Source organism: Chaetura pelagica, unplaced genomic scaffold, assembly GCF_000747805.2.
Source record: "Chaetura pelagica isolate M959 unplaced genomic scaffold, ChaPel_1.0 scaffold189, whole genome shotgun sequence".
NCBI classification, from domain to species: domain Eukaryota; kingdom Metazoa; phylum Chordata; class Aves; order Apodiformes; family Apodidae; genus Chaetura; species Chaetura pelagica.
Window position 1 is genome coordinate 584,139 of NW_009970716.1, and position 19,244 is coordinate 603,382.

General features: G+C 36.4%; 1 protein-coding gene across 1 annotated transcript in view; it reads left to right on the forward strand.

Moving 5' to 3' along the window:
• The window catches only part of NFXL1 (nuclear transcription factor, X-box binding-like 1), a 44,785-nt gene that overhangs the window by 1,754 nt on the left and 23,787 nt on the right, over positions 1–19,244 (forward strand). Inside the window, exons 3-16 of the mRNA XM_010006140.1 lie at positions 1,146–1,316; positions 1,680–1,789; positions 2,942–3,075; positions 4,758–4,936; positions 5,103–5,264; positions 5,362–5,462; positions 6,693–6,807; positions 7,078–7,202; positions 8,239–8,361; positions 9,723–9,813; positions 12,758–12,878; positions 13,463–13,619; positions 14,312–14,403; positions 17,433–17,454. Of these exons, the coding sequence (XP_010004442.1) occupies positions 1,146–1,316; positions 1,680–1,789; positions 2,942–3,075; positions 4,758–4,936; positions 5,103–5,264; positions 5,362–5,462; positions 6,693–6,807; positions 7,078–7,202; positions 8,239–8,361; positions 9,723–9,813; positions 12,758–12,878; positions 13,463–13,619; positions 14,312–14,403; positions 17,433–17,454 (1,703 nt within the window). The remainder of the gene's footprint in view (positions 1–1,145; positions 1,317–1,679; positions 1,790–2,941; positions 3,076–4,757; positions 4,937–5,102; positions 5,265–5,361; positions 5,463–6,692; positions 6,808–7,077; positions 7,203–8,238; positions 8,362–9,722; positions 9,814–12,757; positions 12,879–13,462; positions 13,620–14,311; positions 14,404–17,432; positions 17,455–19,244) is intronic.

Below are 19,244 nucleotides of genomic sequence, written 5' to 3' on the forward strand. Positions count from 1 at the left end.
CCGCTCCGCGCTGCCCGGCGTGGCCGGACCGTGCTGGGCTGCGGGTTCCTGCGGGGTGCGAGGCGGCAGCCTCGGGCCGTAGCTGTGGGTCGAGGGCTCTGCCTCCTCGCCGTGCACGGGCAGTGCCCTTCGAGCGGGAGAGCGTGAAGGGAAGGATGGAGCAGCTGTGCCCGGCAGGGCCGGGAACGCTCGGGACAGGCCGCTCGGCGTGTGCCCCATCGCTCCGGCCCGGAAAGCTGCCGGCCTTGCCTGGCCCCAGGTGGCTGCGGGTGCCAGTTAATAGCCACGTAACACTTAGCGGGTAGAGAAGCACCAAATACCGCTCTTTTTAAAGTGGCGAAATAGTTTTTGAAGGGAAACACTAAAACTAAACGTAGTGGAACCCCAGTAAATATACTGAAATTTGGAAAAGTAGGTGTTACTTAGGACCTGTGATCTGCTGAAGACCTTTGTATCTCCATGATAAGTTATCTTAAAGGCACTTTGGCATATTATGAATTATGTTAAGATATATATATATCTCCATATGAGAACCTTCCTCTGCTTCATATAAAATAGCTTAAAAAATGGCCTGTATTGATTGATACTCTGTCACTTTCAATGTTGCCAGGTGTGAAATAGCATGAACATACTATTACAATAATGACTTGATGGATGGAGATCAATAAAAATAATAATTTTAAAAGTACTAAATACTGGGAGAGGTACCTGTAGGATATCAGAAAATTATAGCAGTGGCTCTTGTCAAGGCTCTTGACTTGATTATTTTTTTTCTTCCTCGTGCTAGGAAAGTTGTCTTTGTGCAGGATGTTTGTTTAGGTGGGGTTTGTTTTGTTTTGTTTTTTTTTCTAAGCAGCCTTTTCATAACACAGCATTATAGATGCATATGTTTGAGTATGTTTGGTTGGATTTGTCAGCAGTAATTGACAGGTTCCTGCCCTAAATTTTATGGATAATCACAGTGAAGAAGAAAGCATGATGTATTTATTCTTCTGTGGTATTCAATATGTAGCAGTGTACTGCCCTTAAAAACAAAATATACAAGGTTTTTTACAGAAAAGGACGGTTGAAAGTACACAGAACTGAATGTGTTGTCTTGATTAACTGTCATGCTATTAATAATCATTAATCTGTTCTCTTAATAGAATTATCTTCTCAGAAGAAATTTGATGAAATTAAGAAGGCTAATCAGGCTGCAGCAAAAAAGTTAGTTGAAGACCAGTTTAGCTCCTCATCTGAAGATGATGATGAAGATGCTGAAGTAAAACAAGGAAAGATTTTGGACAAAACATTTACCATTTACACCAGTCAAACTGGTAATTTTTAAATTATTACTTGACTTTTAGTTTGGTATGAAAGTACAAACAATGCTTTATTACTGGCTATGTATTGGAATTTTTTCATAATTGGAAGGAAAACACTTTATTCTTATGCCTTTTATTAAAAATACTTGTTCCAGCAGTGCATGCTGGTGGTACTTTCTTGCCTTTTTATGCAGAATCCATGGTATAGTTTTGAAACTGTCCTGAGTACTTCTAATATTGTGGTTTTTTAATAATATATGACTGGCCTCTATTCGGAGGGGAATTAAAAAAACAACCAACTTTTACAGCAGTCTCAACATGTACAGAATAGCAGATCAAACATTACTGATTGCTTTAAAAATCTTTGTGTTAAAGATGGAGATGCAAGTGAACTGGAACGTACAAGACAGTACATGAATGAAGCTTTTCAGTCAGGTGCTATGACATGTCTGATCTGCATTGCTTCAGTTAAACGGAACCAAGCTGTAAGTATTTTACAGTTGTCTTTTAGAATAAAGCAAATATAACCTTCTGAATAACTTGTGTTCAGTTATTTTACTAAGGTAATTATAGGGATTGATACTTTTAAAATGATAGATTCCAAAATGCCACATTGAGCATCTTTGGATTTTTCAAACACTTGAAGAAATAAGTGGTTATATATATAGCTTAAAATCAGAATATGTGTTTTTAATGTATGCTTGTTACTGTAATTTTAAATAGTTATTTTATAATGTTAGAGAGAGGCAGATGAAAGAAAAAAAAATAGTGCAGGAAGGCCAGTGTGTGCAATTGTGTTTTCAGTAGCCATGTTGCAGCAAACAGAAAAGCAAGGAGGTTAGGAAATCCTTTTCTTAGATTTGTAGCAGAGCAGGTAAGATAAACTTTGCTGCTACAAATGCTGATTAGGTGAAAGAGGAGGGTGTTGTGACTGAGAAGATTGCCTTTTTTCGTATTGGAACATTTTTGTATGGGAGAGATTTCAGGACAAATCTTCGATTTTGTTGTTGTGTATCAGCATCTCTTTGAGGGAGAGCTTGGCTGGTTTGGTCTAGCAGAGAAGCGGCTAAGGGATGATACGATTGCAGCCTCTTTCTACTTGGTGTTGTGAAGGTGACTAAAGCCAAGGTCATCTTTGTGGTGACAGGGGTTGTAATAAGGGGCAGTGTCACAAACTGGGGCTTGGGAGGTGTAGGTTGGGTACTGGGATGTATGGCACTTGAGCAGCTTACCCAGGATGGCTGTGAAGTCCCCATCCCTCTGGATTTTCCAACTTCGCTAGACAAAGCTGTGTCTGAACTGAGTTAAATTGGCAAAAGTCCTACCTTGGGAAAGAGGTTATGTTACATGACCTCCAACAGTGTGTTTATATCAACATTTCTATGATTATATGAGTATTTTGGGCTCCATAAGCCTTGGCAAAATCTTCCCACAGCAACAGGAAAATAGGATTATAGGAATGAATCTGTAACAGTAAAACAGCCTGTATTCATCTAACAATAGGTGTAATCTTTCTTTGGAAACTCATTTTTTAAATAGAAAATAGCAACCTGGTATTTCTTTAGATACTACAGATGGTTATCAATGGAAACAGAAACAAACCTAGCATAAAGAATTGACAGATATCTGCTCTTTAGGTCTGGAGCTGCTGTGGATGCTTTTGTATATTTCACCTGGTGTGTATCCAAAAGTGGGCAAGGGACAGCCTTTTCCTTGTATCTTCTCCTTTGACAGATGATGATTTTGGGAAGAAAGATTATCCCTGGCCATGGTGAGCTCTTCAGGGTACATTTAAAAGGATACTTTTATTGTGAAAAATGTGAACTGGAGTTACTTTAGAAAGGAATGGTACTTGTAAATAACGTGTACACACACATACAAAGAAAGTTTAGAAGACTGACTTTTCTATCATTTTTCATAATTATTTTTAAGTTTTCATTAACATGATCTGGGAATATTTCACATTGATATTAAAAACCTGATGCATCAAATTTGATTTAACCTTTGAGGGTAACTTATCTGTCATCTGTCTCAACTTCTAGTATTTATTTTTGGATTGCTTTATATATTTGTCACTTTTAAAATTAGCACTGTCAAACAAATATATTTTACAAAACAGTTCTGAAATAGCAAGATTTAGGGATTTTTAGTTTTTTTTAAGTCTCTGTATATCTCAAGTATTAAAGCCAGTGTTGTGGTTTTATGCGAGACTGGATAAGAAGAAGGTAATATTGTGGTTGCATGAATAATGAAGCTTGCTTTTTCAGTAGTTTTGTGACTGAAAATTCAGTCAAGTTTTCTCTGTGCATGTTTGTTCTATGCTTTATTTGCCCTATTTTTGTGTTGAAACTTATGGTGATACCTTTGAGACACAATCTTCCGTCAAATTTGATTGAAAGTGCCTGGTGGATACCAAATTATTGTTAATGTGGCATCTCAGAGAGCAAGTTTGCTTAGGAAAGAAAGCATAATGCTGTTGGCTTTTAGTGTCTCAAGTTGATGCTTATTCTACTACAGGTTAGTTTTCTGTTTAAGCATAATGCTTATAATGAAAAAAATTCAAGGTGAATGGTATTTTATTTAACATTTAAGTACATGATAAAATGGTGCAGTCACAATGGAGATAAGGTTTATGGCCTGTGATGTATTATTCAGGGGCAGATTGACATTTTGTTTGATAGAAATGGATACATGTGTCTTTCAAAGCCTCTGTTCTGTTAGGAGGAGCTCTTTGTGTGTTTTCTTTTCCCAGTGAAGCCAGAAACAGGAACTGCCTTGTTTTTCCCACCTTGTTTTGCCTCCCTCATCCATGACTTGCACTTGGAAGTCTTTAGGGCCTGTGACACAAATACATTACAGATTTTTGGTGTCTATCTCCCTTTAGGAGTGATTTATTTTTTTAATACCAGACACCATCAAGGCTAACAAAAAAAGGTGTGCATCTCACAGTATCTATGATGCTGAACCAATAAATTCTAAAATATTTCAGATCAAATTTTAATCACTATACATAGTTTTAATACCATTGCTAAATCTTGTTTCTACATAGCTTACAAATTGCTACTGGTAAAAACCTTTTTTTAATCTCTTTTTTTTAATTGGGTCTGTTTAAGTAGGTTAACTGTTGCATACATTCCTTTGATATTACTTGAGATAAATATTGTCCTACATGCTTGCTACACTGAATTTTTATATATGTTATTAGAGAAAAAAAGATTGTAGTCATAAGACAATTCCTTAGACATTCTAGTGAATGTATTGTAGACTCTGACATGTAGCAAGACCTTTTATTGGACATTATAAATTTAATTATGTTGTTCGTTACTATAGTTATAAAAATGTTGATGGGTTGGTAACAATCTTGGGAAACTGGAATAATAAAAACTGCTTTCCTTTTAAAAAATATCTTCCAATAATTGCTTTTCTTTTCACTCCCTTTTTCCCTTGTTGTAGTCCAAAATGTAGGTTTGAATACAAACGGTCTGAAACTCCCAGTAGGTATTACTGTTACTGTGGAAAAGTGGAAAATCCGACACTGGACCCTTGGCTGGTGCCTCACTCCTGTGGTCAGATATGTGAGAGGGAGTTCAAACCTTCTTGTGGTCATAAATGTTTGCTGCTTTGTCATCCAGGTAAATCCATTGTGTCTCTTGCTCTTATGATACGTATTTTTTGCTTTTACACAGTTTTCCTTAAAATCTGCTAACTGTATTTTAGAACTCTCAGAATAAAATGGATGTAGCCAAGGCTGCTTTTGCTGCATGACCATTAGCAAGGTGTTCTTTTTCCTGTGCTTAGGACCCTGTCCACCTTGCCCGAAGATGGTCACGACAACCTGTCACTGTAAGAAGGCTAAACCAGTGCCGCGAAGGTGCAGTGCCAAGGAATGGTCGTGTCGCCTGCCATGTGGACGAACATTGTTGTGTGGACAACACACTTGTGAGAATTCCTGTCATGCAGGTAGAACTGCTTTCTCAAACTTCAGACAAGTAGTTGGTTTAATTGTTAGGATACTTAGCAATTCCTACTCTCAATGTCACTTTGCAATTACATACAGGAGATTGTCAGCCTTGTCCGCGAGTTAGTAAACAGCGGTGCATCTGTGGAAGACAGACAGCAGAAAGACTTTGTGCAAGTCCTCAGTGGCAGTGTAGTCAGGTATGTTGAAGCTGTCCTTTTTAGCTTACTTCTCATCTTTATAGAGTTTGATTGCTCAGTGTGTTAAGGATTGGAAAAACACATTCATTAGGAAAACAATTTTTTAAGTTTTGAAAGTGCAAACAAAAATGTAAGCAGCAGTGCTTGAGAATGTGTCTACTTAGTGGCCTAGTTCATGTCTAACAGTAGATAAAATGTCCCTGTTCTGGAATTGTGCTGTAGTTATGCTTGCAGTGAATTTGACCATGTAGATTCTGTTTTCTTGTACTTGAAGTTGAAATTTCAGCTGCTGTCTTGAGAAATAAGCATGGAATCACAGCTTGGTAGAGATGAGTTTGATGCTTTTTTACTTCTAGTGACTAACAGAATGAAAGCTTTGTGATTCATTCGTTGAGATGTATTTGCAGCTCACTCTTAGGACCAAGGCTCTAGATTGATAGAATGTAAAAAATAAAAATAATTAAAAAAATTAAGTGGCAGGGGGAGGTTGTACCAGGAGGTACTTGGTCATTACAATCCCAGTGAGAAAGGCACTCAGCCTCTGTAAACTGTGGGTTAAAATGTGATTTATTTCAGCTAGCAATATAGAAAAAGAGAGTATAACATAAATAACAGTATGGTCTGTTAGATGCTGGGAACCCCAAGTTGTGCAGCACTGGATGGGCCTCTCCATGTGCAGCACAGTGCAGGCCCCATCTGTAGAAAAAGTTATCCTGTTTTGGTCGTTGAAGCTATTATAAAATTTTGTTACAAAAAAGAAACTCTGTTCACCATTTCTACAGTCAAACAGAAAATGCATTCACATGAGAACTTCTTGCTGCACTTTAGATAAAGGCAAGGACATGATGGTTGCTCAGTCACTGGTATCGAGTGGGAGCTGCCACCAATCTTATCTCCTACAATAAATTTATCCTGTGGCCGAGGGATATGTGTAGCACACCACAGGCCTGAAGGCCAAAATTTGTATGCACCACTGGCCTGGGACTACTCAGGTTAACTGTTCTGTCAGCCGCTAACACCTCAATATACAGCAGTCTTCCAGTCAGGATCACTGCAGGGGCGATCAGCTTTATTTGGCAAACTCAGCAAATACAAGATTTGTTAATAAAATTCAGAAAAAGTTTAATTCCATCTGGAAATCTCTTATCCTTAGTTTTTCCCCTTAGGCTGCTTTGTCTTGGTATGTAGTTCCATTATATTGCATTAATTTGGTTTCTCTGAGTTTTCCAGGTGTGTGGGAAACCTCTGCCTTGTGGTAATCACACATGTGAAAAAGTCTGTCATGCTGGTCCCTGTGGAGACTGTCCTCGTTCTGGGAAAAGGTCCTGTCCATGTGAAAAATCAAGTAAGTCATCCAGTCTTTGACAGTCAGTAGTTTAATTCTGCAAGGAAGTTCTTACAAACAGTGAACTCTTTTTGGTCAATTCTTTCAGAGCATTATTTAGTCCACAGGGTTTAATTTGCAGTGCAAATAATTGAGTAGTTCTAGAAAAGCATTTTAAAAAATGAGAAGAGAATTGTCATTTGAAGTCATATTACACACTGCATTTTTTTTTCTAAATATTTTTGCCTTTTTTTTTTTTTTAAATGCTTGTACTTCTTTCTCTGCTTCTAGAGTTTACATTGCCTTGTACAGAAGATGTGCCCACTTGTGGCGACAGTTGTGATAAAGTTCTGGAATGTGGTATCCATAAATGTTCACAGCGCTGTCATCGAGGTCCCTGTGAAATATGCAGACAGGTTAGTCTTACGGTAGGAGGTTCACATTTTGTTAGGTTTTTTAAACACTTCATGACTGGTACAGTGCAAGTCACTAAAGGAAAATTAAATCGTATCTATTGACAAAATCTGTGACTTTCTGTTAATTAAAAGCAGCATTTTTTTTTTCCCCTATCGCCCCCTCCACCCCAACACAATTCTGAATTAATAGTTGAGCATTATGTGTCCGAATTGAGATATGGATGGAAGTTGTATTGGTTTAGATTGGTTTTGCTTTGTTTTTTAATTATGCCCTAAAGGCATTTAATTTTTACCCCTAGCTCTTCTAGCTTCCTTGCTGCCTTGTCTTGCTATGCTATTTCTTTATTAGTGAAATGGAAGATGCTGTAATGTAACATCTTGTTAGTAAGAAAATAGATATTTAGAGCAGATCAAGATACTATGGAGGTTCTGAGGTCTGGCCTGTAAAACTGCTGCTCTCTCTGCTTTCAGTTGTCTCTTCCTGAACCAGCTTTAGATACAAAGTCTATGGTGATAGTAGCTGGCACATGTTAGCTGGCATGAAGGTCAAATAAATGTGCTCACCTACATTTTAAATTGTCTATCTACATTATGGATAAATCTAGTTTACTCTGCAGGATAAGTATTTTTTTGTATGAACTTGTTTTGCATTTATGCTGACATCTTGAACTATACACTTGAGTAGTTCCCTTGAGGTGGCTTCCTTCTTGGTGAGACCAAGGCTACAGTGACAGGTGCTGTCTAGAGCTCAGTGTTTGCAGTAGCGACACAAGGTGACCAAATGGTTCTTGCACAGAGAGATAATCTGCTCAGAGCATGAGATACACTTCCTGTTGTGATACGGCACTGGGTGACTACTCTCCCACAAGCTTCTTCAGCACATTTTCTTTCCACTTGTTTTGTTTGGTGCTGTGTTGTTGTTGTGGGGGTTTTTTGTGGTGTTTTTTTGGGTTTTTTTTTTGTGTGTGTGTGTGGTTTTGTTGTGGGTTTTTTTGTATTAAAAATACCCTGCTTTTTTCCCTATCTTGCTGCCCAGGAAGTTGAAAAACAGTGTCGCTGTGGAAAGCACACCAAACGCATGCCATGTCATAAGCCATATATCTGTGAAACAAAGTGTACTAAAATTCGTGATTGCCAAAAGCACCAATGTAGGAGAAAGGTAAGTATCCAGAGGTGACCTTTCTCCAATGTATTGCTTAGATAACTTAAAAAAAAAATAAATTATATATAGTATTTTGTGTTGCATGTAAATCACATCAATCTCTTGTTCCACCTCATGTTATTGTATAGAACGAAAGCTTCTTCAGCGTCATTCAGTCTGGTTTGCAGTGTACCAGGATTGGCTGTACAGCATGTCACTAAGAAAAACTCAGTGGCTTTGAAATCTGGGGGGGTATTTTTAACAACTTTCTAGCTCTGGAAGGCAGTTTTGCTTTTGGATACTTGAGTAGTTAAGAACACTTTATGCATTCTGGAGTAATTAATTTATTTCCTTACTTTTTATGAAGAGCTGGGGGTCTCTCATAACTTTGTAAGGGACATACTCTTATTTTTGACAACACAACATTCCACCCCACCTTCTATAATATGCAAACAGCAGTGGTCTGACAATTGAAAATTTGAGTTTTGTTTCCCTTCTCATTTGAAGTCAAAGGAATAGTTGATAGCTCAAACCTGTCTTTTCAGTTCACAAAATCCTGAAAGTTGGCTGCTATGTGTGAATTAAGACATTATGAGAGACATGAAAAATACAGTTTTATTCTTACTTTTTGAGTGTTATTATTATAGTGAATTTACTTTATGTGAAAAGATGGCAAAACAAGTAAATGCAACCTTGACATCTTTATGCTATAAAATCTGGGTTTCTCTTCCTAATTGCCATCCTTTCTCATGCAGTTTGATCCTTTCAAGTTAATGGAAAAGGGGGGATTCTCCCCTCGCCTGGCATCCACCATTGTGGTGGTGTGATGTGTTCTGATTCTTCCACATTACTACTTTATGTAAGAACAAAATGTAGGTAACCGATCCTAAAATTATCTGACCTTTACTACAAAGGTAAAAGGTGGGTAGATTTTTTTGTTTTGTTTGTTTGTGGTGTGTTTTTTTTAAAGTAAAGGTGGTTAATGCTATTTTGTGCCAGGGATGATAGAGTGTAAAAGTGGAAGAAATTGTAGAGTAATGGGGTCAACTGTTAGGTATCAGAAATTATTTTGGATTAAAATATCATAAGAATTTGAGCTTTTTAAATGTCCTTACACTTTTTGGAAACCTTATGCCTTTTGAGCATGTTGAAATGATGCATTCAAATGTGAATTTTCTTGGTTTTTTAGAATTTCAATTTTTTAAAATGACTTTACAGTTGTCCTCCTTTCTATACTTGACATGAATTTGTGGAAATTTTATGAAATGGCATGAAAATTTTTTTAAGAAGTATTGAAAAAATGAAATAGTAGAAGAGGGCAAATTTATTCAAAAAATGTCTAAGCGTTCAGTTTATATAGAGTATATATTTTTCAATAGTGCTGTTCTGGAAACTGTCCACCTTGTGATCAAATCTGTGGGCGTACTCTGGGCTGCAGAAATCACAAATGTCCTTCAGGCTGCCACAGAGGTAAGAATACGTAAAGGATCCCCATAGTGCTGGAATGTTGTTTAATTTTGTCAGACTACATGCTTGCATCAGTCTGTGGTGCTTAACAAATTCTCTCCCTTGTTGCATGTGGGCTTTTTGTGGAGGCAGTTTGTTTGAAAGGTTTTTAGTACTGGTTAGAGCTTAAGGATTTACATAATGACAACGTGCATTTTTACCTGGTAAGTTTGCTTAGCATTGTTCCTCTGAAAATGCTCTTTCCACTGTCCAGCTGCTTAATTAAAAATCTAAGCTTGACATTTTACCCAAATAATTCTGTTCACTGCATAACAAAATCCAACTACGTAGAGAAATGTCTGTGCTGTTTGAGTCTTGGATGGTTTTTAAAAATCCTAGAATACAAGACATGATACAAGTGGGCTTAAAATTTAAATGAAAGAAAGTTGATGGAAGAGAAAACAAGAAGTTGTTACTGACTATATAAAAGATAACAAAAAAGTTTACTTCTGTATTCAGTGACCTTGGTTAAAAAGATGTTGAACATGACCAAAATTGCCAGGCAGCTTTTATCCTGGCCAATTGCTTTGACATTCACTTGGTAGAGGATTAAACTGGAATGACTGAAAAGTTGTTTGCCCTCTCAGCATTTTTCTGAAGCTGCTGGAAGCTGCTGTCCTGCTGAAACTGCAGCTGAGTAGCCTACATAATTTGCCTTAGTAGTCTGGACTATAAATTGCAACAACTCAGGAAATAATTCAGAACTGGTTGGACTAATCTTGCTTTTGAGGCAGTGATTCTTAAGAGGACAAGACAAGTAAATGTGGTAGTTTTCCCAGTTAACCTGCTATTACATCTGTCATCACAAAGTAGTAGTTTGTTTTTACTCTGTCAGTTGTGCCCCTTCTTCCCCTTCCTTTCTTCTCCCACCCATGTACCCCTCCAAAATCCTGGAAATACATAATTATTTTTTTTATCCTGTCAGAAGAAACCTAGTAACATTGCTTTTCTGCAGTAGTTTGGTTCATAACTAAACCATAGAATAAAATACTAGTTGGAAAAGTAAGGAACTAATGCTGCATTATAGGATAAACTTTCACACTGAGTAGCTGTTTGACATTAACACTGCTTGCATCTTACAGCCTGGAAAGTGACAGTGATTTCTAATAAATAACAACTGTATAAAAATAATAAAGCAGTGACTGTAAGAAAACTAAAGTGAACTTTGAGAGTGTAAATATCCAATATATACACTTCAAAGTGTATGTAATTTATCAAAACAATACAATTGTCAATATTTAAATGCTAACTCTTGCCAAAAGTTGCATCTGATGAAGGTAGTAACTATGATATCAGATAATTCATATAGAAAAGAAAATAAATAGTATGCTTTAACAAATTACAATGTAGTACAATTTGTAGTGTCTTGTCAGAATGTTTGAAAATATTTCTAACAAGGGCAAAGATTTTGATCTCAAAATATTTATATTCATATGTTTCTCCTTATGCACCAATATTTTAATAGCTGTTGAAAGTTAAGATTAATTATTCTATCTTGAGTATGTAATACCAGGTCAGGTTAATTTTGCAAGGAGTTGACAAATCTTGGAGACCACTGATTTTAAAGGAAGTACTATGCCTCCTAGAAAATAACTTGCCAGATCAGGTCCTTTAAAAAGTACCTGATGTCAGAATTATTAGAGGTTGCTGATAATAAGCATTTGGTCTTTAGCATAGTTCCCTGCAAAAAGGTGACAGTATATTCTGTTTGTAATTTGATTTTTACGTATCTTTTCTTCTTAAGTGTTAAACATGCTTGCTGAAATTTAGAATGTGTTGCCAGGGAATAGAAGTGTTTTGTTTGCTACTGTAGTACATTGTAATGCTTGGTTTGAGAACATTGTGCTCTCACCTTAACTTCAGACTTATATGTGATCTTTGCCCTTCCATCCTGTTGGGAATATCAGCAGTTGTCTTTGTTAATAGAATATTGAAGTAAATTGTACAATTAGACACTCTGGGCAGCATAGCTTTAGACCTTAAGTTTCTTTAGTAAAAGTAGCTGTTTATGTGTGCTAATAATATAAGGATAATTTAACTTACTTTGCAAAATGAAGTCTATGTACTTTCATCCTTTTTTATTTCAGCAGCCTTTTGACATTGAGAGACCTACTTCTTGAAGTGTTGCTTCTCAGATCCTTTTAACAAGTCAGAATTGCTTAAAAAGCTGTTGTCAGTAACACTTTCAAAGCATTACTTTATTTAGAGTTTCAGAATGCAGCATGATTAGTAAGCCAAAATCCACCTATGTAAATTTGCTTTTTTTAGAATATACATATTCTTACTGTTAATTACTCAATAATAGAACTTGTCAGTTGGCACTTGATGAAGAAATAGTATGGAAGACCTAGAACTGAAAACATAGATATTTTACAGATCTCTTTTTAAAAATATATCAGGTTAGTAGCATGAATAACTTTATATATAAAGTAGGAGGATCTTTTAAAAAAAACATTAATTATGCATTGAAGATTAACATTTTTTTGATATTTTACAAAATCTGCAAGACTTCATTGCACCAGTTTTTCAACATCTTTATCTTTTGAATATTGATGAAAAATGATGCCTTCATATGTATGTAAGACAAGTAACATATCTGAGTATTGTGTGATCCAAATGACTGAGCTTTAGTAATGCTGACTTGTTAAAATGTGAGAGAGAGATTGTTTCTAACTTGATACTAGTTAATCCTGATTATTCTACAGTTGTTATTATTGCTATACTTAAAGAGTGGTGAAATTCTCTTTCCCAAGAGGGATTTGAAACTAAGCAGAAATAAAATATTAACAGCTATCAGTTATTTAGATCAAACAGAGTAGGATAATAATACCATGTCAGAGTTCTTTTACCATTTTTTACAATAAGTAGCTTATTGAGATTATCGTCTTGTTAATTTATTTCTATTTAGGTAGTTGTAATCCATGTCCAGAGACTGTAGATGTGAAATGCAATTGTGGAAAAACTGTCATTAAGGTGCCCTGTGGCAGAGAGCGTACCATCAAACCTCCCAAATGCAAACAGCTGTGCAGGTCAGTATAGAAAGCATGTGTGTTTTCTAGTTCTTGAGTGGAGTTTAAAGAGTCCTTAAAGAAAGTAATAAAATATAATTTAAAAGGCAAAAATTATTCCTTTAATAAGATTACTTCTGAGTTTTCTGGATTCTTGGCTTTGCAGATGGAGATTAGCAATAATCCTTCCTGTCACACAGCCTTTTGATGCTGTGGTTTCCTGCACAGTTTGCTGCTGTCAAAGGCAAGGTTCTATCCTGCCAAGTGCTTCTAATTCTGTAGTCCCACTCCCTCAAGTCATCTCTGGTACATTTTGAAGTACCTCCATGAGGTACCTAGAAAACTTGACCAGCAAAAGGAAAAAGGAGAGTTGAATTAGGATTGAGGTAGCTGTTTGAGTATGCAGACCTGACTTTAACTTCATTTAGAACTCCTGGATAATTTTGCTGTAATACTAACCACTGCTGAAGGTGAGAAGTAAACCAATTTAAAGAAATAAACCATAAAACTTGTTCATCTCAATTGTCTTTTGAGCATAATTGTGCAGTGACTCTAACTTTATATTTCTTGCTGACATATTTATTCATGTCTGGGTTTTATTTCAGTAAACCAGCTACCTGTCACCACTTTACCCAGGAGAAACACTACTGTCACTTTGGTCGGTGTCCTCCATGTCGTCAGTCCTGTCAGAAAACATTAACATGTGGTCATTTGTGCCCTGTTCCCTGCCATGATGAAGCACTTGTGAAGCAGACTGGCTTAGTAAGTAAAAAATGAAAACTTATGTTATTTGTACTCTGAGGAATGAGTTTCACCTTGATCTTATGCTGGAGGCCTTTGGAGTTCCGAGTAAATAATCAAGCACAGAGGTATGCATATTGTTTAACCAAGAAACCAAGTGGTACTAGTGCCTTTATTGTAATCCAATTAATTTTGTAATATCTATAAATGAGTTTTCAGTAGTTGTAATTACGAAAAAAATTAATTTTTTTGATTAAGTTTTATTACAAATGTTTAGTTTCAAATCTAAGCAATTACTTTTAATATAGGAGCAAACCAGCATTTGCAGATGTGAAAAGTGAGACGTTGTTTGGCATCTTTAAACATGACTCATCCATGTACTGCATTATGATAATTCCACTTGTTGGAATATTTTTATATTTTTACCTCTATTGGATCCTTCTAATTGCTTTGCTGGGTTTTTTTTGGTTTGACTTTGTGCTTTATTTTTAGCAGTAGAGCCTCAGGCCTTCATTTTCCTGTCCCTAACTATGCTAGGGGAGAAATCGTAATTTTTGGTGTGTAGTGGATGTTGGGATTTCTATTAGTAAAAAGTTAGTTACTGGAACATGGATTTGTTAGTACTGAGATCTCTTCAGGTGATGTGTGTATTTATGGTCAAGCAGATAGTTTCATTTGTTTCATATTCAACTAGCATTGTCTTTTTCACTCAGCATCAATCTGCAGGTCCTTGGGAACAGCCAACTGAGCCAGCTTTTATTCAAACTGCATTACCATGCCCTCCCTGTGAGGTTCCTATACCGGTGTAAGTATTAAAAAGAAAACAAATGAAATAACATTTTTGTATGAGTAGAGATTTTTTTTCTTTTTATACGGTTGTAGAGGTGAACGTGAAAATTACCAGATTTTTCTCTTCGGATACAATGAGCCTGTGTGAACACCATTCTCATAAAACTGAGCATTGTTGGCTGTTTAATAGATAATTTTGTAGTGTGTGCTCACTGTGTGAAAAGACTGATCGTGTTGGTAAAGACTGGTTTCTAATACGTGTTATGTACAATGCTACATAAAAAATATGAAAATCACAAAGACAGCTATTGTAATTTGATAGTCTTCAGTGACATGCAACTTTCCCTGTATAGTTTTCTTGGGATCATAATTTTCTGCGTAACTAATTGCCGTTTTGTTTCTCACTTGTTCACTTATTACATGCTAATGAATGGCAGATAGTTACCGTTCATCCTATCTACTTGTCTCCTTTCTAGTTTTGACTTTTCTGAAAGGTTCTGCTCCTTGAGTAGAGCTGAATCAAGTCTTTCTGTGAGGATGCTGAGGCTATAAGGGAAGATATGATGATGACTTTATTTCACTGTTCTTTTTCAATTTGATAAAACTTCTGTTTACACTGTGGAATAAGAACTCAGAATTCAACATTTATCTGAAAAAAATACTGGTGTTTTTTGGTCTGTTTCTGTAGTTTTGGTCTGTTTTGGTCTCTTACTGTTTAAACCCTCTATACTTCACTGGCACTAGTGCCTATCTGTTATTTAAACATCCCTCAGAAATACCCATTTAACTGCCTATGTAGCTATGTTTAGAACTTAATTTCTCAATGATGGTGCTATAAGAGAATCATGGAATTACCTTGTTTGGAAAAGACCTTCAAGATCACAGAGTCCAACTGTCAACCTGATACTGTCAAGTCCTTAGCTAGACCGTATCCTAAGTACTAGGTCTATGTGATTTAGATACCTCCAGGAATGGTGACTCCACCAGTGCCTTGGGGAGCCAGTTCCAGTGCCTGATAACCTTTTCAGTGAAGAAATTCTTCCTAACATCCAATCTAAACCTCCCTAAACTGAGGCTGTTACCTCTTTTCCTATCACTTTGACTTCACTGAACAGACTGATACCCACCTCTTAACAACCTCCTCTAAGTTGTAGAGAGCAATGAGGTCTCGCCTCAGCCTACTTTTCTCAAGGCTGAACAACCCAGCTCCCTCAGCTGCTCCTCATAGCTCAATGTCCTTTCTGTAGTGAGGGGCCCAAAACTGAACACAGTACTCGAGGTGTGGCCTCACCTACTCTGATAGGTTGTACTTTAGTTCAAAACTGTGACCAGTCAGTGCTTCTGATACTTGGGCTGGAAGTTCAAAGCCAGACTCCTAAAAGGTGAAAAATGTGTAATTATGAACAGTCTGGTTTCAGTGTTTGGGTAGGTGCCTATGGAACTGTCTCAGGTAGGTATCCAGCAGAGGTTATTTTGTAACATCATGCATTATGTGGGGCACATCATGTAGTTCCTCTGAATTCCAAGCTCAAAATCACCTCCTTTAATCTGAAGACACCTCCCCACAGGAAGTAAGTCTGCCAAGTGGGAATGAAACCATACTGGAAAAATGGTACTTAATTTTCTAACTAAAGGAAGAATTGTTACATTTAAAAGTGCTTGGGGCAAATTAAGGTTCTAGTAGCATTAAATCACAGGAATTCTGGAATATCTTCTCTCTCGTGATAGTTCTTTACAACGGCGATGTTTTAGTATTTTGTTGTTGGGTTTCTTTTTAAATGGAAGTAATCTGAGATAAGTTTTCTGAATTAGCAAAATAATAATAGTAAGCAGAACCATAGATAGAAAGTAACATGGTGCTAGGAAACAAAATATCTGACATCATCATAGATAATTAGCAGGACTTTTAGAATAATTGCTAGAACAGCACCGTTTGAATGAATATGATAGTGGAGAATAGTTTAAATAACCCTATTCTGGCTGGAGGAATGTTAGTGGGAATTCCTCCTTCTACTGCTGAGATTTTGCAATGCTTCTGACAATTTTTTTCTAACAGTTTTGTATCTTTGAACATGAGCAGTCAGAGATTTTGGAATGGAATGTATTTGATATCTCTTTTTGTAAATAGTTAAAAGGGAGTTTCTGGAAAGTAGTTTACTTCATTAATTTCACAAGGAACCAGAGTCTGGAAGGTACCTTGGGGTGGGTTCAGCTAGACCAGCCTCCTGTTAATATTATATCAACACTAAATTGAGACCAGTTTGCTCCAGCCTTGTCCTTTGCTCCTTGAAAAGGCCTGAGTACACTGATGCTGCAGCCTCTCTGAGCAACTTCTTTCACTGCTTAATTAAATGATACTGCTGTTTTAAAATTATTTTTATTTAAATACTCTTCTAGAAATATTTAGGAATTGATTTTACAGGTATTTTAGCTTGAATATTAATGGTGTTTTCATTATTCTCCCGTGTAAGGTTTCAGTAGAGAAATCAAAATAGTACTTGGGAAGGAGATGACAGATAGGAAATCAGAGGCAGAAAGAGAGAGATACTTTTCAAAATAAAAGAAGCAAAAGATTGACTTTATTTTTAGATCAGTATTTGAGTCACTATTTAGTGCCTTCACTATTCTTATCAGTGCAGTTTTTCTTCCCTAGAGATTCTAAAAAGGGAGAGAATTATAAAAATAAGAGTAGAATAGATAGTTCTCTGAAATAACTGAAAAATATAAAGTGCAGTATTAGTAAAGCTGAAGGAGAAGGTATTTGAGAGCAATTCAGGTAATTTCTCGAAATCAATTTTCTAAGCAAAAAATTATTTTATATACAACTACAATCTGCAGATGAAACACTGGTTTTGGGATTGCCATCATAAAACACATCAATCCAAACAACTATTAAAATAGAAGACATTGATCTGTATATTTCTCTTAGTTTACACTTTTAAAAAATAGATTGCATTATTTTTGTGTGAGAAGCACTGTCACTGTTTTAAGTCACTTATTAAAGACACAGGTTTTCTAAATCTCTGATTTTTCTCTCTTTAACAGGGAGTGTCTTGGGCAGCATGAGGTGAGTCATGGAAACTGCCTTTTAAAGTGGAATATGAAGTATATCTCACTTTGTCATTCTGCAAAAAAGAATTTTAATGAGAAATATGGCTTTTTTATATTTAAAACCAATGAAGAATCTTAGCACAAGGCCTTACATATCAGAAGGTATTTTCTTTTATTTTTGAAGAATATATAACTACTTGACTTCTTAGAATTCTGGACTAGATGATCTTTTGAGGTCTCTTCCAACCCCTAAGATTCTGTGATTCTGTGTTTTATGAAGCTATTTGTGTATTCTTGCAGCTGTTTAAAAGGTTTTTACATTTTTGAGGGGAGTCTTTTAATTATATACTTTTGGATTATTTTTCCCCTCTTATTCTATTGTTATATCCATGTCATACATTTTCAACAATTCTCTAGAAACTGCCGTGTTTATTTTAAAAAGATAAGGAACATTTTGCCACACGGGAAAATTCTGATGTGACTTGGATTTAAGCACTCATGGATGAAATCAGACAATAAAGTGGAAACTTCTTTAGTGTTACATATTACCTTGTCTTGGTGTGCATCCTTCTGCAGTTTTGCATGTAGTCATTGGCTGTTTTGGCTTACATGAGAAGGAAATCTAATTGATGCTTGGAGCAAAATAACTACCATCATTATTCATAGTCATTTCTAAAAGTCATGAAATTTAAGATCAACTCATCTTTTTCAATTTGAAAAGGTTATTACTAAATCTTTTTAAAAATTATGTTTTATTGAGTCAGTGCTGTGTTTTGTGATAGGATGTATCAAATCTCACTCTTTCATGAACAGATGTTTAAACAAAATATCAGCTGTGGTCAGTTGACCACATAACTTGCTGTAGACCATGTAGGTGGTTTTGGTATTGTTCACATGTACATGGTTGTGAAGATTTATGTCTCTCCCCATAGCAGAGGATAGTATGGCTCTTCTTATTAGTGAAAATTATTCCAATGACTGTTTCTTTAACTACTTATTTCAGAATAATTTAAAATTACTTCTCTGTTGCATGCTAATCTTAGCAGAATTAGTAATTTGATTTATGTCATGTTTTCTTTGTGGGTGAGTGCAGAAAATAAGGAAATATTTCACGGAGTCTATTCCTAACTTTAATTATTTCGATTTGTTGATGCTGTATGATATTCTAGATTAAACCTTCCTTCTCTCAGCCAGCAGAGCGCAGTGCTCCCTTCCTGCTAAAGTTTAGCACTTTCTGGAGTGGAACAAAATGTCATAATCTTTGAGATTTCGATAGTAGTCAAGGAAAATAATGATTTGTTATGTGTGTGTGAGGAGGTGTGTCACGATCCGTGACCTATTATATCTCCTTATTGGAGTGTATTAACTTATCAGGATTTGCTGAGAGATCCACACGTGGGTATCGCCTCACACAGAGGATACAGGAACTTATGTCCCGACTTTTTTGAGTGAATAACCTGCTCAGTGCTTACTAAATTTCTAACAACAGCAAGGTTTATTGTGGGGAAAACAAAGCAATTTGGGGCAGGAGGTTCAAAAGGAGTGATTACAACACATTAAACATATATGGGTACACCTTAGTTACACATCTTATTCACGTGAGGGAAGCAGAGGGGAGGGATTTGCCCGAATGGCTGGATTATATTTTCCCCTATAAGCTGGGGTAGCCGGAATTGTCTCACCACGGCAGTGCAGGTAGGATGAGCTGGGTAGCAAAGAGGCTGCAGGCACTCCAAGCGCAGGTCACCCCCCCCACCACAAAGCGGCGGCAGTCGGCACGCGGCTCCGGGACCGTAGGTGTGCAGA